The sequence below is a fragment of the Zosterops lateralis genome (assembly GCF_965231275.1).
Source record: "Zosterops lateralis genome assembly, chromosome: 3".
NCBI classification, from domain to species: domain Eukaryota; kingdom Metazoa; phylum Chordata; class Aves; order Passeriformes; family Zosteropidae; genus Zosterops; species Zosterops lateralis.
The window spans coordinates 31,531,360-31,553,568 of NC_139764.1; the positions used below are offsets into that span (position 1 = coordinate 31,531,360).

The 22,209-nt window shown below is 37.0% G+C and overlaps 1 protein-coding gene across 3 annotated transcripts in view; it reads right to left on the minus strand.

Moving 5' to 3' along the window:
- The window catches only part of PLD5 (phospholipase D family member 5), a 163,562-nt gene that overhangs the window by 45,998 nt on the left and 95,355 nt on the right, over positions 1–22,209 (minus strand). For all 3 annotated transcript variants that reach the window (XM_083858084.1, XM_083858085.1, XM_083858086.1), the window contains 2 exons: positions 11,550–11,718; positions 3,591–3,705 (listed from right to left, as the gene is read on the minus strand). In XM_083858084.1, the coding sequence (XP_083714210.1) occupies positions 3,591–3,705; positions 11,550–11,718 (284 nt within the window). The remainder of the gene's footprint in view (positions 1–3,590; positions 3,706–11,549; positions 11,719–22,209) is intronic.

Genomic DNA, 22,209 nt, shown 5'->3' on the forward strand with positions numbered 1-22,209 from the left:
ACAAGGAAAGAGGAAATGATTGTGGCCAATGGTAAAAACTCAAGCCCCACAAGCATCCCAGCTCTAAAAATATGCAGCAACTTAAGTGTGTCAACAGAAGCAGAATATGGAATTAAACACATTTCAACATTTCTATAAACCATATTTACTACTGCTGTCCATTGTGCTACACTTATGTTAAGACTATACAGGAAAGTACAGGAAACTTTCAAACTTCTAGAAGTCCCTTGACACTACATGAACTTGAACTTTCTGGTGCCATTGAACCTATTGCAACCAGGTTCCAGTGGTCCTTCCTTCCTTGTCCACCCCAGCTACACATTTCCTTTCTCTGTGTTGTCCCCAGCCTGTGAGATCACACACTGAAATGCAGAAATCTAATGCAAATGACAATTAAGCTAGAGAAAAAAAAAAAAAAAAAAAAAAAAAAAAAAAAAAAAAAAAAAAAAAAAAAAAAAAAAAAGGCAGTCTGTAGCCAAATCAGCCCCCTGAACTGTCTCACCAGACGATCACTGGTGCAAGGAAGAAGGCAGGGACAACATATGGTGGGGAGAGTAAAGAGGAAGCTGGGATGCTGCAGCTGCCCAGATATAACCTGATTTAATTTGTCATGGAATTGCATCTGTTAGTGTTTGTAATATAAAGAGCACAACTCAATGCATAAAAAGTTTCTAGAGCTTTACTATCTATTCATTTATTTGTTACCCTGCAAAAATATAACTTTTTAGTTTCTCTATTTTGGTTGTATCTGATTAGGGAAGACTGTAATCCTGGGCAAATGTGCATGAACTGCTCAGTGAATAACAGCTGCACATGGGATCTACTGATTGGATCCTGCCCTGTGACAATGACTTCCTATTATTCTCTGGTTTCCTTGCTAATACACAAAAGTGATTAGTTGACTTAGAGGATATTTTTTCCTTAAATCTCACTGTGACATGGACAGGTTCCTCTTTTCTTATCTGGCTCAGCCACCACTGACAAAAGACAAAATATTCCTTGCAAATATATTAAAAATGCTTCATGAAAAAGGAGTACTGGGGAAAAAAAGAAATAGAAAAGGAAGAAAGCAATGCAAATTAAAGAAGGAAAATCCATTGGTATGTCTTAAAAAGCGTGAACACTATCAGCTAAAATAAGATAGCAATTAGTAAGGGGTTTAGATTCTGTAAATGTGAGAAATAATACAACAATCTGCTAATTAGAGACAGTGCTATTCAAATGTTACTGATGAACAAAGCCTGGTACATAATTATGTGCAAGGAGGGGGAGGGTTACAAGAAATGTTTCAGTCTAGTAGACTGAGCCACAGCTGAGGAAAGGCTAAAACAATAACCATGAAAACAAGCATTAATAAGCTACTGTCACACTACAAAGAGGATAAAGAAAAACATGTTTGTTTACACAATGAGCCAAATTTTGCCTAAAGTCAGGCCTACCTTTCACAAGAGAGTCATACACAGATATGTATAGTATGGATACACACATGTCCTATAAAAATATCATAGTTTATAGTCTAGTTATAGTTTAGTAATAATTTTAACAACATGAGCTGGGAGAACTTACATGTGGTTATTTATTTTTTAATTACTAATATACTTTTTAAATTTTTAATTGTGGCTATAGAGAACAAATGCTCGGGTCTGGCTTCTGGTGCTTGTGTAGCCATTAATCACTGCTTGTCCCCAAGAGACAGAAACAGCAAGAAACCTCACGTAACAGGGATGTTGTAAAAAGAAATTCATTAATACTGTATTTGCAGAGCACTCAGATACCACAGTGAGAAACAGCACGGAAAGGCCTATGAGGAAATTAATCATTCTGCATTCAGTGCAGGATCTGGCAGATGTGCAATGAAGAAAGCCTAGAGACATACATTAAATATGAAGATAAAAAAAAGATTCTAGCTATTACCAGCAGAAATAATATCCCCTGAATGAACATCAACTGCCTTAGGCATTAAATGTTTGATGTTTTCTCATTCAATATAAGGGAAAACCCTCTGATTAATATAGTAAGATTACAATAAATACCAGTCAGGTATTCTCTGTAAAATACAGAACCTGATAGTGTAATTAAAATCCATCATAAATGTATACTATGGGATTAATATTTCCTCATTTTTGCATGCTTAGTTTTGCAACTAAATAACACTCCCACAGTCCAACAATTATTGGCAAATGGACATTATCTCAGCAGTCAGAGAATCCTGTCACCACAGCTGACACAGTGTGGTATGTGTTAGCACAATAAATCAATCCATGTTTCACACTGCAGCCACTGGACTCCTGTAATCAAGCTCCCTTGCTTTACAGCTACCTCAAGTAAGTCAGGATAGCATAGACAGGGCAAAAAAACAAGGTACTGACTGTAATGATGAGAAACCTGCAGGCACACAGTTAGTTCAGATGTGTGCAGTAGCATTGCAACTGTGAATTACTAATTTTATTTTACTCCACATCAGTTCAGTTCTGCTCTCCCATCCACGTAAGTTATGCTTTATCTTACCCCATCAGCCCACATTTGAAGCCAGATTTCAATCTTCTCCTCTATTAATCAATAGGGACAGCTGCTGAAGAGGAAGGACATGTGTGGAGAGGACTCTAGGTAGGATGCACCATTGTGTTGGAAAAGATCTATAAAAACTGCTTTCTACAGTTCTTCATAAATGGGTAGAAGAAGCAAGGGGACTCAGTGCATGCCTGTCTAGGAAAAGGGAAGATGTGCTGGAACAATCTGTCTGGCAGAAATAGTCTCAACACCTGTGTTGAGATGCAGCAGTACAGGAGGCTATCGTGGTTCCTTGAACAAAAAATACAAAACACTGTATGAAAACATATGGATGACCAAGTGCTGGTTTTCAAGCAATCCCATGGGCTTAGCCAATCCCACTATGTTGAGGCTACTTAATGCAGACAGGGCGTGCTACCTGAAGACTCCCTTAAGGTTCCTGGGCAATGTATTAACAGGTACATCTGTGGCCAACAGCCAAATTATCCCCCATCCTGGCCCTAGGAACCAGTCTGCATCACATGAGGGCACAGCCCAGGGGTTCTGATCACTCATTCTGCTGAAAAGAAAGGCAGGACTCTTCTGCCCTCTTCATGCAATAGCAATTCCCTCTCATATTTAGCAGAACAGCTTGGAGACAGACTGATTTGTGTATACAATCTGCCTTGCAAAGAAGAGCCAAACCTGTAAATCTGACCAGTGGTCTATTTTCCACTGCTTCAGAATCATCAGTACCATACACACATTGTATTATTAATTTATTTTGCTGTTGCTCAAAAGAGGAAAAGTATCTTGTCCCACAAGGTATTAGCCCAGCCTCTCAGTTTACGTTGCCTACTATTAAAATGGCTGCAGGGAATTTAAACATCTATTTAATGCATTTTACTCGCTTGCAAACTGCAAACATCAGCTCCAGGAACAGTTTCAGATTCCTGACATCTAGGAACCAGAGAATGCTGAAGGATTATAGGATGCAATACCAGTAGTGTGCAGTTTATGTGCCATCCAAGTCTGCAGTTTAAGTAACAGGAGCATCAGCAGCAATCAAGGGCATAACAACATAAAGACCTTGGTCTTACCCTTTGTTTTCAAGTCGTTTAATACCTTTGATTCCATGGGCAGTTTATCGCTCACTAGTTTTATCTCAATATTTCGGGACGCCAGTTCAAGCAATTTTTCAAAAAGACGCTGACCCTGGGAAGAACATTAAAGGAAAGCAGAAGCTTTTAGACCCAAAATTGATCAAACTTCACATCAACAAATTGAAAAAGCATGTTAAAACAAAAACATTATAAACAACATCTGAGTAACTAATATTCCTAGATATGATTAAACCTACCCTAAAGGTTTGCAACTCAAATTCATTTTTTAAGCGAAATACTGTTCTGAAGGCCAACAAGGTTTCTTGCTTTTCTCAGATTGTGCAATACTGACAAGGGTGACAGGTGCCAGGCAGAAAGTGAAGTTTCCAGGGGTTTTATGCTGCATAAGCACATTTTGACATTAACTTTCTTCTAAATAATCGCAGTCTGTTGACTTAGTATTAAAAGCTCAAGGAAAACAGTTTATTACATTTTTTCGGCATTGAGTGGTATTTTTGCAAGTGGTTCTAACCATAGTATAACACATTCCCATGCAGTTGCATGCTCATCTTTAGATGAGTTAAACCAAGAAGGAAAACAATCTATAGGTGTTTTATGTGGATTTACTTTTTATGTTGCTGTAAAATTTTACTATTTAAACTCTATTTCTAACACAGAACAAGAAAATTCATACTGAGCTGGATACACGTCAAAAAAGAAATGAAGATATTTGTTTCATATGAAAAATAAAATTTTAAATTGCCACATTTTTCTATATCCAAGAAACAAACAAGAAGTAAAACTTCTGATTGCACTGTAAACATTTAAATTTTAGGTTTAATATTTTAAATTAAAAAAAAAGTTTAGTAACATCCAACTAGGCCATGTAAAGAATAAACTCTCCAGTGTATCACTCCTGTGTTGTTAGTACAATTACAGCCAGAGTTCACTTCCTTGTGCTATTCTAACGTAGCACTGCAGACACCACTTTCAATTAACAGTCCAATACAGAAAGACCTAGGGCTTATACACCTGACAAAATGCCTACCCTACCTGCACAGTTCACTTTAGATTCAATGTAATGTTTGCCCCAAGATAAACCTAAAACAAAAAATGCAACAGCTACACATCAACTTCCAAACAAACAGGTAGAATATAAAGCTCTTCACAGAACCATGTTACATAATTGTGCAAACTAAGAATCTTAAAAGCATCTTACTTTTAATTCAACAAAAATGAACAAACCAAGAACAGCCTGGGATGATTTGATACAGCATGGACCAACAAAACCTCAGACAATAGCCCTCCACACACACTGAAAACCCATTAGCAGCAGACAGTGGAAAGCCAAGAAATTTTCCCTGTAATTGCCTAGTCAGATTGATAGTTTGACTCTTGCTGGGCTTTAAGCATTACACAGGCACAGAAAGTAGTGCTTCCCCTGTCTAAAGTACAGACCTATTTTTTAATATTCACTTACTTTGAAGATATGTGGCAAAATAAAAATACCCACGCCTCTAAATTATAGCTTTCTGAAAATTACCAATCAGTCAGAGGGTGCAATGGAAACAGAACTACTGTTTGTTTTACTTTTGTAAACTATGCCTGCTTGCTCACCCAAATTCACAGTAAAGCTCTCTGCTCATCCTAGGGCTCACAAGAACTCAGCAGTGAACACAATGCTGCCATAGTGAAAGCATTAAAGAACAGCTAACAGAACAGAAAAACAAAAATATTCTTTGCATGAAGTTCCAAGTGCTTCTTGTATTCAGGTTCAGCATTTCTCAAGGTGACTAGGTGGTTCCATATGTAAGAAATGCCCTCCGTGAGTTTAACTCACACACCCAAGAGCCCTGAGTTGGTGTGTAAGTCAAAGAGTGGTTTTCCCTCACATACCCCATCAAGCTAAAATTGTGTTGGGTCTTCTTAAGAAGGAGAGCTGATGCTACAGAGAATGTAAGAATTAATGAGATAGGAGTGTGGAGGAGAGGGATGCTGCATGCAGAGTTATGCAGCTGCTCCAGTAGGATTCTGGGGGAGCAGAGGTGCACTGCCTGGTGTACCTGGGTGCCCTGCTCCAACCAAGAGGGTTTCTCATGCAAGTGCTACAGTCTGGCACTGCTAGACTCTAACCAAATCTGGGAACAGCCATTGCTGCCCTGCTGTCTGCTGATTTCCCAGTCCTTGCTTTGCCCCATCCCCCAGCTACCCCAAAATATCAAGTTCCTTGTATGCCAGAGCTCAGCCAGCCTTTGGATGTGCTTCATATGGGTCCCTCGACTGGAAACACCAGCACTTTTGGTTTTCATGAGCTACATCTTTGCAAAAGTTAGTTGGGAAAATCAAGGATTAAAAGGTTTGCATTATGCATATTAATTAATATACATATAAGTAGAAACAGCTACTCAGGTTCTCTGTGTTGATTCCATTTTACCAGGTAGACAAATAAACACTGTGTTTTTGTTTAGGTTATTTGTAAAAACTGATTTTGTTTAGAAGTACAGCAGAAAGCTCTAGCATACAAAAATAAAAATGGAAAATGCACTCACAGATTGGATGGAAAATGATTATAATTATCAATACAAATTACTGCATTAAATTCTGATAAAGTAACGCTTAGAAAGTTAATGTCTAAAACTGATAAAATTAATTGCTTCAGGGGATGGTTCCTAATTTTATTTCTCTATCGTAGTTATTTTTAGATATCATTGTCACTTCTACCTGAAGGAGATTATATTTACATATGATTTATAAAAGCTTTGACAAACAAGTCTGGACTTCTTGTATTTACTGTAGTTTGGACAAAAAAGGACCTGGCAGGACCTCCTGAGTTTTCCTTTATATTAGTACACCCTGATGCAACCAACATTGCTGTCTCCTACAGGCCATGCTGCCTGCTGAACAGCCCATCCTATGGGTTAATAGAGTGCTTGGAGTGCAGCCCTGCATTCCAATGAAACCATCTCTGAAAATGCATCTGTTTTCCCATCAGGGACACCACAAGCTATTCATTTACGGTTTTTTTTTTTCCCCAAGTGCGTGTATAAATGGTAAAACCTCAAACTGATTCAACATTTAAAGCATTTCTAAGTAGTGATGGTTAAAACTAGGAGTGCCCTCAGCACAAATTTGTGTTTATACAGGTACATAAAGACCACCACCTGTGACAAAATTGGAAAGAATTCCCTTTGTCTCTCCTGTTACTGCATCATCCCTCAGCAGGCATTTATACCCTCACCAAGGCTTAGCAGCTCGACAAACCAAAAAAAGGAAAAAATTCACAACTTGCTTTTGAAAGCAAATACATACTCCAGTAAATAAGGTTACTAGAAATTCTTCCCACATTGCTAAAGAACCTAGACTTCTTCCCCATTAATATTAATCTGAAACCCAGTTTCTACACTTTGTGACATGTTTACTAGCAATTGTACAGGTTTGTTCTATGAAAAGGAAAAAAGATGGGATGGAAGGTCTGAAATGTTTTGTTACTGCTGTCAGAACATTTGAAATGCTTCTGCTGAATACAAACCCTTATGCTGTCATTCAGACCACATTCCCTTTGTGAGACAATACCAGGCTGCTGCACGACTACGTGACAGTGATCAGAAGCATTTCTATGTACCCAGCTTGTGAGGATTGAGAAATAGGAGCAGCCAAGTCCTAGGAAAATGTGGCTGCCTTATAGCAATATCTGCATTTTAACAAACAATACCACCAGAAATCTACTTATCCTGACAAAATATTCTCTTACACTTTTTGCTGGGCTGTTTAAAAAACCTTACCAAAGGTGACAAAATAGAATGTAAAAAGTATTTATCACATGAAAAAATTTACTTTCGCATAGTAGTTTTAAACTATCATAAATCTCAAACATCAGTCCCAACTGTACCTGCCAAAGAAAACTGGTGAATTTAAAAACCTCCAAAGTTGCCTTTACCAGAAGGTCTTGAAATTTCCCCCAAAGCAATTTATTGGCAGACTCCAGACAGGCTGATTTCCCTTGTCTGTTTTTGTGTCTATCAGCACAGGTTCCCCATAAGAAATAAAATGGGGAGATACAAACATGAAAATGCTGTTAATTACTGAAGGAATCTCAAATTGCATTATTGTACTCTTCAGTAACATAGATGCCTACAGTTTAGAAAATGCTTATCTTTTTAATCCCCCAGAAAAACCTGGTTATTTCATAGACTTTTCTTCTGTGGTTTTTTTTTTGGTTTTTTTTGGGTTTTTTTTTTAATATATAATTCTACTATTTTTTCCCAAGTTTTCCCATAATGAATCCCCTGGGTATATTTCTAAAACATCACTAAAAACCATAGCTGGCAGAAACCAATAGAGCAAATAAATCAAGAAATCCTAACTTTTACTGCTGCTATTTACTACAAAACAAAGAAACTTAAACACTTTCCTCAGTTCTTCTAGCCAAACAGCTAATGCAAAGGAATGAAATATGCTTTTGTTTTAAAAACTCTCCTTTCGTTGAATTTATTTTCTATGCCTCAGTCAGTACCAGGGGAACATCACCATCTGAAGAGGAGAGGTGTTTATGTTAAGATAGGCTTATAGATCTCTATGGCTGATCCTATCCAATTTCCACTGGGAGCTGCTAGATTTGCAGATATCCTCTTCTTTTTATTTATTTGCTTTTTAAAATAATTTTCAAGGAAGAGAACTTAAGGCCTTGCACTAACATTTGTTCTACCAAACAAATCACTTAAGCTCCTTGGGCAATGACTGTGTGAGTGACTCATAACCTCATAAGAGACTCACTGCAAAGCTGGACAGCTGCCTTACATGAGACAGAGCATCAGATGGATGAGGGACTTCTCCCATCAGGCCATTTGGGAGATGCACAGTAGGCTGGTGAATAAAATCAGAAGTATCTATTTTTTTTTATGTGATACTTGCAAAAATCAAATGCAGATCTACCTTTGATCACCTTATGTTTCTCCAAGTATTCATCCAGGGACAACTGCATCATATACATGGCAATATCAATAAGCCATGATAGCATTGATTCAGATTTGTGAAAAACACACTGATGTTTGTGAAGGACTTGCTGGAAATCTAAAAGGTCATTCTAAATTAAATTTTCAAAACAAAAGATGAGCCAGAGGAAATGAACTGTGAAAACTGTAAACTGGCATGATCTTGTATTCACCTCCCTCTTTTCACTGAAAATTAATCAAAAGCCATCCTCAAAAAAAAAAAAAGCTTCCATTTTCCTCTAGTATCTCTAAACATCAGATTGCCACAGGAAGACTCACATACTCACATTCCACAAAAGCCTCAGTGCTTCTATGAGAAAACTACCCTGCTATCTTGAAAACACACATATGACAATACAAACTTGCCAAAATATGTGGACTTTTTCTGAATGAGAAAAGCAGTGTAGCGAGAACTCACTATTTTGCAAGTAAAGTATTTGTTTACCTGACTGCTTTATGTGTTGAAGCCCAGAAAAACTGTCTCATCATGTCTCTGTCTTTAGAAAATACAATTTAGCAAAACTCATCATCTCAGATGACTGAGTGTGGCTGTTGTGACCTGGACAGCTCAGTCAGCAATGAATGTTTATTTAGATTTCTAACAACAAAATACAGGCAAGCAAGAGTCAAGGACACCAGGTAACATACCCACAAACAAAAATAAAGAAAAATACAGCAGGAAGTTCTGCAATTTTATATATGTAAATGTATACATATCTATGTATGTCCAATATGTATTTGAACAAGATAGACAATATGCATACATACAGATAACACATATATTGGGCATATCTATCTTCAAAAACCCATGTCTGTTCAAGTGCTCTTGTGGAGAACCTTGCCCTCCAACGTGACTTGAATATTCATAAAAAGGAAATTGCTAATTACAGAGCAGGATGTGGGTCCGTATGGAAAATGTTTATGTCCTTAGTTTCTAAAAAACAAGAATCATTCAAGGAACAATTAAAACTGATTCACTAAGCACTGTACTACCTGGGAATTTTGCATCTCAGCCCCTTACCTTTCATAATACTTCTGCTATGCTGGGCAAATTCGCCCAACAAACTGCAAAGACTTGAGGACACAGGACCTATTCTCCAAACAATGACTAGGTTATAGTTATTGAAGCTCCTCTGAAATTTCACATTCATGGCACCAAGTGAAGAAAGCAGATGTAATGATACAAGTTTTCTCCCTTCCCTTTCCCAGCATGAGCTTTGTGTACATTCTCTGGGGCAGCAATCGGATAGGAAACACTGCCTCTTGGCAGATTCTTAGCAATCAGACTGGCCAATAACAATACAGTGTTTTAGCATGATTAGACAAGCTTGACAGAAAGATCTATCAGCTGTTCAGCCCACACTGCTGTACAAATGAGAAAACGACTGGAATATTAATTGCCTTTAAACAGAAGTAATTACTCATTTTTGTAAGACTACTAGCAGGCAGAAAAAGATAGCTAGAATGGAATATTATGAAAAATGTTTCATTTTTCTGGCTTTAACTGTGCATTTGAGGACAAAAGACCAAATCCACTTTTTACATATTTCTTCCTTTCCCTGCTGAACAGTATCTGTAATGCAAGTGTGGAAAAGGAAATGGATTTGATGCTTAACTACTGGAATCCCAATTTCATTTTTGCTATTTTTTTTGTCCTCTGTTTGGGATTCGTTAGGCTCTGTCAGTTTTGAAGCAAATGACATGCTGAATTTTTTCCAACAAAATATTTTTGAAAGATTCATGCACATATCAATTCATGCACATCCTAGAAACATCTAAGGCACTATCTCCTTGAATTCATCTGCTTCAATGACAGTACATGGGTTTTAAGCTACTTAGGCAATGAATTCAAATAAAGCTTAGCTGCATGATTACATTGTGAAAAAAGTCAACATTTTGATATTCCACAAATTTATTCACAAACCATATTGCAATATTTATAAGCATTCCAAAATGAGGGGTTTGCATTACATTTTCTATTCATCTGCTCACCTTATATTTTCAGTATTTTAAATGGACATGCAGCTAACTTATTCTGAAGAAAAGTTCATGTACACTGCTCAACTAGGCTACAGTCTACTTCAAAACAACCAGAATATAGTTGGTTAGAATACCAAGATTTGCCTGTCATCTAACAGAAGGCATTTTTTTACTGCAGAGCATTGACAGAACCAGAAAGAAAAGCCAAGAGTTTATGCCATGGTATAACAGAGTTGGTTCCTTACAGTTACCTGGCTGTCATTTTAGCCTCATTTCATGTCAGCTGAGTGGCTCCTTTCAGCAAACAATCTATCTAGTGGAAAAGAGGAGATACTCTCAGCCTATCCCTTCTCTGATATCTTAGTTTCACAAGTGATGCTAAATGGAAACCTTTCCTGACCACATTTCTAAGAGAATTGCTCACAAGAATGAAGTGTTTGTTGGCACAGCATCACTGTAATGCATGTCTGCCTTATTCACCATGATTTTATGATTTTTCATGCTGTTCTTAATTGCAGAAACCTTGGACACTGCTCCCTCCCGAGATTTATTCTGAAAAGCTATGATACGATATTGTTCTTTGTAAGAATCTATCCATTTATTTGGCTGGAGAATTTATCCACATGCTTGCATTTTTATTTCATCAGCAGCAACAAATAGAAAGTAATGGTATAGATTTATGAATATTCCCAAATAGGTGGATGTGCTAATATAGATACAATTTGACAGCTTTCTTAAGGTTACACAATGACTTTCTTTCCTAAGATGGAAGTACTATGAGTATGTTGAATGTTATCTAGTCCAAGCACACCACTGCTCTCAGAAACTTTTGTGCTGGCAGGAAAATCCCCAGAAGAAAATTATTTTTTAGATTACCCAAACAAATAGTTCTGCTACAGGGAAGGGTCTTAGTTCTGTAAAATTAATAGTTTGACAATAAGAACAGACTGTTACGGTCCCACTCTTTTGTTAGGCTACAACATACCTGGCATGCTGATGGATGACTGTGATTGAGGTCCCACTGGGAAGATACTATGTCAACAGACTTTTCAGCCATATTAAGCAAATTCATCCAGCCTTGGAAAAGAGACAAATGGGATGGTGCACTGTCTGAATAGTTGATCCCTTCAGGAATATTTTCCACGAGAGCAACCCTGAGAATAGATAAGGAAAAAATAACCACTTAACAAAAGCACTTTTCTTTATCAGAAGGTTCCAAATTGTAAAGAACTTCAGGTTTTGGGCCTGGGGTTCAACATCTGCTCCCAGAGGCTCTCAGCAGTTTGCCACCCTGAAACTCTCTCTGAAACATCTGATTGTCATGCTCCACGCTTCCCAGAACAATGAAGTGCAGAAGAGACCTACTGCTGCTAAAGCAGCAAGGCCAATTAAGCTTTCAAAGCTCTGCAAAATTAGCTTACACAGGGAAGAGGTTACTTCTTACAACACAATAAGTGGGAATCAGTCCTTAAGGTGAGGATGAGAAGAATCAAACAATCTCCTCTTGCTTTTCCACTCTCATCTCTGAATATATTTTCTTCTCTCTAAGGAATGCAGCAAGATGTACACTCCCTGGCATTCTCTTAGGTCTGCTTTTACAGCTGACATTTAATTACATTGCCATCTCTACATATGAATTCTCCCTTTCCAACTGCTCTAAGCTACCCAATTTTTCTGCTTTTGTTTATCTGTGTAAGACTCTAACTGGGACCCAGTGTTTAAAAAAAGAATTATGACCTTTTAGTTTCTGGCTTTCTTTGGAAAGCTCTTTGATCTTACTGTCTACAGTATTCAAAACATTTTCAAATTAGAGTACATAAATTCATACAGATACAATCACATCCAGGGAGCCAAACAAGCATTGTAGTAAGCCGTCAGGTTTAAACATGCTCCTCTGCTTCAGGGAAATGATGTTTTTCATTCAGCACACCACATCACTGCTAGGTTTCCTCAAATTGCAGCAGGTAAAGCTTCTTTCTACACTCAGTAGAGGAGTTTTAAAATGAAATGAAGTCAAACAAGTTATTTAATTCTGTCTTTGGGCGAAGAGAATAAATTTTCATATAAATGCCCCCAACATCTGCCACTTCTACTGTAAATGATACAAACCAGATGTAGGAAAGCTGTAATAGGAACTCAGAGTACACTCCTCTACTACATACAAGTACATCAAGCATTTCTACACTGTTTTTGTACTTGTCAGTAGTGTTAATTATCAACTTCAGTAATATGAATATAATTTGTAAACTTTAAGTAAATCATTATTACAAAATTCCAGGGTAAAAGAGAATTGTACATGTTTTCACTCTTAGAAAAACAGATTAGTGCAGTATCTTCTATTAATTCAGCTCATCCTAGAGGGTTCACATGGAAACTTTTACAGCTATTTTTTTACAGCTATTTCAGAATATCAAGCATGTCTTTGAAGTGAACCCATTAACAGACTAAAGATTGGTACTCTTAAACAATGTTAAGAAAATTCAGCAAGAATTGTGATAAAGTAAACCCGTGGTCATTATCACACTCTCAATCTCCTGGCCTGGCAAAAAAATCCCACCACCCAAACCAGGACAGGCACAGCTTCCCCTGTATGTGCTCTTATTCCCCCAAATCTGCCAAAGGTATCACTACAGCTGCAATTACCAATGACACTCTCCACAACTTACTTTGAACACAATACTCTATTTATCACAATAAACTTAGCTACATTGCAGTAATGGAGTTGGAAATCAGCAAATAAACCGTAAAATGTTAAAAACACAACAACGTTTTTTTAATGTCTTTAAAGTATATTTTATTCTAAAGCATTCTAATCTACCTTGTTTACAAACTGTCTGAAATAACTAGTGCTCTAAAAATTAAGTGTCCTTTTTAAAACATTTAAAAATAAACTATTTTACTCCTAACACTCAGGGGTTTAGGCTTACTTTTGCCAATAATCCTGTTACAGAACTTCATAAAACTTTGGTTAGATCCCTTGAAAGCCTGGCTTGCTCTTTTTCAATAGTTAGCATTCCTAACCATATTGCAACTCTTAGCATGCCCATGTTTCCAGAACTTTTTTATGGAGAGCTGTAGGATGGCCACCTTCAAAGAGCAAGAAATTGAAGCTGATAAGATAAAGTGAGCTCTATAAGGACAGGTAACTCTCCTCATAATCCAGTTGCAAAGATCAGAAATGAAGGCACCTCTTTTTGAAATCTTCCACTCCCAACTCAATCACGTCTAGATACAGGAAAGAGTTATTCTGAATATTCTTCGAAGACATTCTTAGTAACAAATAATTATTAAAAAATAATATTATGTCAAATACATTTCTGATTCAGCTAGAATTTAAAAGTACACATCACTCCCTTGAACAAGTAGTGACCAAAATTTCCCAACATTAGAATATTGCCTGACATACATGGTGTTATCTAGTGGAATTCAATAATTCATTCATACAAATGAATTACACAGGAGCCCACAAAATAACTGATAGGACTGAATCTGTCACAGTCACTTCCAGTGGCTTTTAGTAGTGTTTCTACTACTGTAGATAGGCTGTACTGAACTTGTGTCTCACTGGAAAGAATTAGTTTAACTTCCACTTCTCCTGTCTCTTTCTCTGGCAAGTTGAGAGCTGCCAAAAACCTAACCCTGCCACAGAAGGGCTAAGATGATCTGGAGGTTCATGTAGCTCAACCCTCTTTGTCAAATGAGGGTCAATGCCAGCAGGTTGATCAGGCCACTATCCAGTCAGGTTTTTGCATATCTCCATTATCTCCATACCCAAAACTTATCATATTTGAGATGATGGACCTGACCCAGCCAAACACATACATGTTTATTTCTGATTTCACATAATTTAGGTGTGCATTAATCTAAAATGCAGGAAGATTCATGAGTCATTGCTGCTCACATACACTTCTCACAGATGCCATCAAGATATGCACAAAAGTTGGGCTCTTCTTCATTTGTCATGGGTTAAAAGCTTTTACTTTTTCAAAGAAAGTAGCAAGGAAAATTTACTGGGCAATAAGGAATTGAACTTCTCCTAAAAGGGCCCGTGTCAAGGACAAGGTGCCTCTTGGCAAGAAAGTTTGTCCCAACTATTGGAATGAACTTGCTCTTCACTGCAAGAAATCTCCCAACTTCTAAATCTGCATAGCATTCATCAGGTTATGGCACCAGCACTAAAAAACACACAATTGCACAACTCCTGCCATTGTATAATTTGGGTTTGGTTGTCCAGTAGAAGCCAAATGCATTCCAGTTAACAAAACTTATTCAGAACAGACACCATCTGGTAATATTTGTCTGACTCTTCTGCTTTACCAAAGTACAGGGAAGTGGTCACAGCACCAAGCCTGAGTCTGAGAAGGGTTTGGACAATGCTCTCAGGTACATGATGTGATTCCTGGCAATCCTCTGCAGGGCCAGGAGCTGGACTCAGTGATCCGGATGGGGCCCTTCCAGCTTATCACATTCTATGATTCTATTTTGTGTTCTTCAGCAAAAATAAAAGAAAAAAAAAAGGGGGGGGGGGGGGGGGGGGCGGGAAAGAAAGACATTTCATCTAGATAGGGCACTAGTTAAAACATTGTTTTCTGAGTGTAGGTTTCTCTTTAATAATGAATTGATTTTGCCATAGACCTCCAATGTTAAAATCCAACACCAGGCTCAGAAGCAATACAAAAAGACAGGCACCAAGTTTTCATACTAAATGATTTTGCCTTTATAATATTCCATTTTTTGTTTGGCACAATAACAAAGTTCCAGTGCTTAGTCAAGAAGAGTTTTGTTAAAACTTCTGTGCAAAAATTTGAGTTTGCAAGGCCCAATTCTATCAATAAAAGCTAAATTTAGATTTCATTTTTGTTCCAATATGACCCGCAAAGAGGTTCTTCAAATATGGTATTACAAAAACTTCCAGGAGAGAAGGTCATTCACAGACCTTGAGGTAAGTTAGACATAGTGACATAATTTATTCTGCAAAAATGGCATATTAACAAAGCAAAACACAAATGTACCATGGTGATTAAAACAGATTTTTCCTATCCTCAAAATCATTAGCAGATAACCTTACACCTGTTGAACAAAGATGTCATTCCCCTCTCTGATTTCCTGGTACTCTATTTCATCTGATAATGCCAACATAAGCTTGTCTCTTCCATTTTATGGCTGAAAATGTCAAAAACTACCTCACACAGACTGAGAAAGTAATGTCACACAATTTCTGTGAAGTTAGACAGAGGCACAAGGGTCAGAGAGAGATCGAAGCTCCTCTTAGCTAACAGAAATGGGGCACTACAATGGTATTTAATGCCTACCACAGAATAAGCCATGACCTCAATAATATGCTTTTGAGCTCAGCTATGACTTGCATTTAGCAATTCCAAGTGAATTCTGTACCCAGTAAAGGATTCTTCTTCATCATAGACAGGTCTTTGGTCAGAAAGCAAGCAGCAAGTTTCTGATCTCACATCAATTTGTTCCTCAGAAAGAAAAAGAAGTTCTTAATTTAGCACATGGTTTAATTAGAGTAGAGAGCATTAGTGAAAACAGGCAGATGCTATATGTCTGTCTCTTGAAAAAACTGGGGTATTGGCAGAAATTTATAGCTCTGTCAGAAAATTTAGCTCTAACAATTCTACTAGTATAAAAAGAATTTTTTTTTAATGGTTCAAACCGTATTAAAACAAACTCTGGAACATTGTTCACTCCAGTTTGTCTCAATCCAGAGATGTTAAGCTGTCCTGCACCTACTGCAAACATTTTGACAAATCTCCTAAACAGAGGCTGAAATTCTGTGAATACCATTTGTGACTGGACTCAAGAAGACACAGGCCTCTTCAGCCAAGTGAGTGGCTTGATCCTTTTAAACATGCAGCTGCAGAAGATGGCTGTGGCACAAGAGTGGGAATAAAAAGCCCTGCCAACTTCAAGTATTCAGTGAAGTCCAGCCTTAAGGACACCAGTTGATTCCTGTAATTAGAACTTACACCTTTCCTCTTCAATGGCTGCCTCTTCTTTGCACTTAAGTTTCTTTTCATTTTTTCCTTCTGGTCCATAGAAGCAATTGAAATATGGTAACTATATTTCAAAATATATTTTAACTCCTCACCATTTAGGCCTTTTTATATTTTTTGTAATCAACTTGAAGATCACTTTGTTATTGCTGTGCCTACATAATTGTTTTTGTGCCCACTCATCACGATGTCTAGAAGACAAATACAGCACACAGACACGCACAGCACATCCATTAATCTTGGCAGATTTTATGTCCCACATTCGTGGTTGGTACAATATAGAAAATAAAATTTTCAGTCAGCACTTATGTCAGTGGAACAGTATTGTTTTTACCAGTTAAAGATTAGACTCAATTCTCTAGGTCTATAGAAAAAATAACTGGAAGCACTCCCAGAATACCTCTTCTCTTTGGATTGTCCATGGATTCTTATGTACGACAAGGATTACACCCTCCCTCTGACACCATCATCTTCAGAAGAATGTACCAATAACAAAGTCCTACTGTGATGAATAACACAGTATCTGTGTTGTAACACGCCATAAGCACAAAAGTTTCAAAAGAAGGACCCACTAACCAAACCAGTCATCCAAGGTTTAAACCTGTGAATGCTTTCTAATTAAACACATTTTAAGTGATAAAATTAAGTTTTCACAGTTGCATTTCAGATTCAGCTTTCAGTTCCCAAAGGCAAAACTGCATGTGAAAGTGGGAAAGAATTGACCAGATGTCTCACAATGTCACTTCCACCTACTGAGGACAGTATTTTCCTGGTGTCAAAGCAAACCTGAACCTTAGTCGAAAATTCAATCCAGTCTGCCAAGATCATATTAATAGTGGAACCAAGACAGCAGTCATATAAAGTATCAAATGAAAAAGGAGCAGGAGAAAGAATAAACAGCAAACATTATAGATCTTCATTTATTTTACCAACATGACTGATATTTGCCTGAGTTCAAAAAAACATAAATAAAGTACAATGAGCACAGAGCCTTAAGTAGCCTTAGGACTTTTTATATGGTTTGTGCAGACTTAGGATTTCTTGTGAATTTTTCAGAACAGTCCACTCAATACTGATCTTTCTTCTATGCTTTTAAATATTCAGGTACATACCAAAATAATCCTTACCAACTGCCCTTTGCTCTCTAAATGTTAAAATAAGGATGTTGAAATAAGATTGTTGTTTCCATTGTATAAAACTATTTAGCATCATTAGGTGTCAATAAAAGAACCCTCATAGAAGAAGAAAAAGATACAACCTAATTGAAAAGGACGCACAAAATATGTATACAGACCCTTTTAGAATAAAAAGGTGTGGTTTTGCTTCATGTTTCTAGCTCTGCTATGTTACGCTGAACCATTGCATTAGCATCCCTGTTTGAGAACACCTAAATAAATTACATATTTTTAAATTATTTCAAAAGCAAATTACCTTGTCTGATTGCTAAAGTCTACATATACAAGTAAAATGAATGTGAGAACTAGTAATCACTAATAAGTATCAACAGCTGAGACTCTGAAATCTGTAAGTGGTAGAATTATTATTGTAAGAATGCAGAGAACCAAAGAAATCTTTAGTTTAGTGAATTGGCTTTTCATTTACTGAGAAGACAGGATGTAGAGTTTAGTCTTCTAGACTTCAGTCTGGCATTTCCCACCAATTCAATAACACAATTTTTCACAGGTCCTGAACATACAAATCTCAGAACAATTTATCCTCTTTTTTATACCTTCTGTAACCATTTATATACATACAGATCAAACAGATAAAGACCTAGCATGCCAGAACATATAAATACTTTATGGAAAAATTATAAATATTGCATTGTTTATGACTTGGATAGAATTTTTTTGACACCAGCTAAGGAAAATTATATTACAAAGCTGAGCAGTTAAATCATCAAACCAGAAACAAGCACAGCTACATTTAATAAAAACAAGTGTAAAAAAATAATAAAGCTAAAACTTTTATAATAGAGGTCTTGTGTTGCTTCTAATTTCAATTCTGTATATAAATTCATGGAGAATAAAAGAAGTCAATACCTGAAACTAACAACAGATTAACCATAGACTTAGTTAAGGGTGGTTTGACTGGAAAATCACTACACTATTCCAATGCTAGGCTTTATTGTCCCAGCTTTCCCATCTTCATCTATGAGAATCAGTGCCTTATTCCAGGAGGGAAGAATTGATACAGTGACAACCAGTCCTGCAATAGTGATGACTACATCTGAATTTCCAAGACACAGAATGCAGATCCGTTTCAGGAAACATTCAGGTGTCGTGTGGAATCATTTAACTTCAGGTGAAATCCTGCAGGAACTGATGAGCTCTTGATCATTACTATCTAAATCCAGCCTGTGCTGGCAGTTCTCGGAGCCCCACTGTGCTGTGTAATCAGAGCTGAAACATACCACAACTTTCATACTTTACCTAAAAGTTCAGCACAAAGATAAGTACATTTACTAAACATCATACTGCAAAAATGGAATGTTTGATAAGGTCACAAAGAAATGTCAAAAAGACATTACTTGAACCAAACCAACACAGCCACCATCTCACTTTCCCCATGTTCTGATGGAAGTTGACCTTTTGAAACTCATAATCAATAGAAAAGGCATCATATGTCACATTTCTAGATTCGTGCAATTCTTTGGTTGCTGTCAGAGCTTTGATTTGCACCCTTTTAAAATGGAATAATGCCTATATTTTCATCAGAAAAAAAAATATCTTAAGGTTCAAGTAACTCTTATGTTCAAGTAAATCTTATTTCACAATCTCTTGTTTGAATTACTGGAATTTTTTTTTCAAATGAAACACCAAGGCACTTTTATGTCAAAGAAAGCAACAGTATCTCTAGACACTGATCATCATTCATTCCAGAGCATGCTGTAGATGAATTTCACATACAAGAAGGCACAATACAGAGGTCAAACGCTGCAGTGTTCTGCTCATGGCTCTCTTTATGCACAACAGATATAAGCCTTGAGGATATGTGTGAAATCTACTTAATGGACACAGACTAAGAACAGAAACTGCCATCTGTTCCTCGTATATATTTGGGCTTTCTGTAAGACACTTCCATTAGACTATTGTTAGGCTATGACAAATCATGACAAGAAGCTCTAAAATTTGTCTGTGATACACCCCTGTCCTCGTCGTGTCTAAAATGTGCTACAAAACTCTTCAGCACCTTATCACGTGCCAGAACAACTTCCTTTCAGATGGTGATTTCACAACAGTGTTTAAAAACAACAGAGGGATAACAGCTTGCATTTTAATCTTATTAGAAAAATTCATCACCAACAAAGGATGTCATATCAATGTTTGCATTTGACTGATATTTATCCGGGGTCCCAACAGCACTTTAGGAGCTCATATCTGCTCTGTCAAGCTTCAAGTATCTTAACCAGCTTCTCTATGGCTACTTCATTCTTTAGCTCCCATATTTCACAACAATTCCCTCATTTTTGTCCCCAGATGCTTATTCATTCCAGCTTCTTGTGGAGCACTTTGTGAGAGGGAACAAAGACAATTTGTCTCATGGTTATCTTTCCCTGTGATGATGTTTTATACAATGAAATTTAAACTTTGTTGGTAAGTGCTCAAAATGCATCCCTTTGAATGAACTGTTAATTCTTGTGAGAGTTTCTTTGTTCTTGCTCTTGAGAAAAGAAATGCTGGGAGGAAGTCAGAATGGAGGCAGCAGAGTCCTTTTGTGGGGATCCTTGGATTTTCTAAAGACAACAAGCCTACTCTTGTATTTTTTTCCTGGGCATTCTCTGCATCAAAAAAGGCGTGCCCCAACCATGTGCCAGCTTTTTTTTTTTTTTTTTTTTTTTTTTTACCCCCACCATCTTTTGCTCTAGATGTGCCCTGTTTTGAACTCTACCCCTCTCATGGCTTCTTCTCCCCTTGCCTCCCTCTTTCATGCATTAAACCCTAAATGACCTCTGTTGTTTTTCTCCATCTAGTTAGTCTTCCTCTCAATAAATTTCTTCCAAATTATTTAATTGGCAGAAAAGATAATACTGTAATTAAATCTCCAGGACAGATCTGTGCATTCTATTGTGTTTCTCCACCATATTTGATTTGTCCAGGTAGACTGAAAGCTCTTATTAGTGGCACTTCTTGTTATTCAAGTAGTAGTGACAAAGTAAGATTAATTTTTGGCAAATTCCTAGGAATTACTACATTAGAAAGAAGCAGCATGGGCCTCTGAAAAACTCCGCTGACAATAAGCATTATCTAGGGACATACTTTTAAGTACTGCTACCTAAATTGTCATTGTTCAATTCATTACATAAGATGCCTCACGCAAGCCTATTTGCCTCACTGTTCTGGGTGACAGCTTTTTGTATATGGCTTTTTCTTTTTTGTGTGTTTTGTCTTTTTAAGGGGGTTTACAGATAACTTGGCAGCTTCCTAAATACAAGAAGCACAGCAGTAACAACTATGACTTCTAATTACTATTTCTAATGATAACTCTTTGCAAGTTTCCTGCAACTTTCCTTTAGCTGCAGCAAATACAAAACCAGATATTATCACTTTAAAAATGGAACCTGTGGACAGTGTGTAGGACCTTAAGTAGGTATTCCAAACTCAAATGGAGAAGGTTTACTGGGAGATGAAGTCTCTTTCTTTGCTACTTCAGGCAATGTTTCATATACTTTTATTCTTAAATTATCACAGAATATTCTGAGTTGTTAGAGACCCACAAGGACCACCAAGTCTGACTCTTATTAAGTGAATGACCTCTACAAAGATTGAATCCATGACCTTGGCATCCAGATGAGGAAAAGATAATAGGACAAGTAAGAGCTTTTACCATCACTTGTCATACTGGAATATTTTTATCTTGCTGCTTTCCTAGGCAGAAACCTGCCTCATTTGATATCCTTTTACCTGCTCTAGCTTTTATCCTCAATAACTGACATCCCAACCTGTAATTTCCCTCTCCTGTGCTATTTTCATGAATGACAGTAATTTCCCTTTTTAGCTTTCACCCTGCACAGTCAAGTGCCTTTACTATCTTTCTTAGTAATGCACCTTTTCACTTCCAGAACCCTCTCCTATTAAGCATGAGTTCAACCTTCTTGATTACTGATGGTCAGTTACACACAATGTTTCGGATTAAAACTTATCAATGCCTTTCAAAAGCATTAAATACTTGGCACTTTTCTTGCCTGATATAAATAGTATTGCATCTATGTCTAAGCAATTCTGTCTACTTTTATTATATTTTCCCTAAGGAATTGTTTCCCTCAAATAGCATAAAGATAGAAAATCTAGTAAAATTTCAGTCGGACTATTGTCTGGGAATGACAAAAAATTAAACTGTTAACCAAAGTGATACTGAGAGAAACCAAAAAAAAGTATTTTCAAATTCAAAAATCTGAAAAAAGTGTTTTTCCATTCTCATTATGAGGAAAGGGCATTTTTTGATAATTCAATTATTTTCTGCCTTAAGAAAAAATTATTTGTTGTTCAAATTTAATTCTAATGATCTCTGTAAAGAAATGTATCTTTAGGAGGCTCTACAGTCAGCCGCCATTCCCTGCTATTGTCATTTCCAGCTTCTGCATGATTGCTGTAATTTGTGAAGTTCAAAGAGTAAAATGAAGTAAAAAGATAC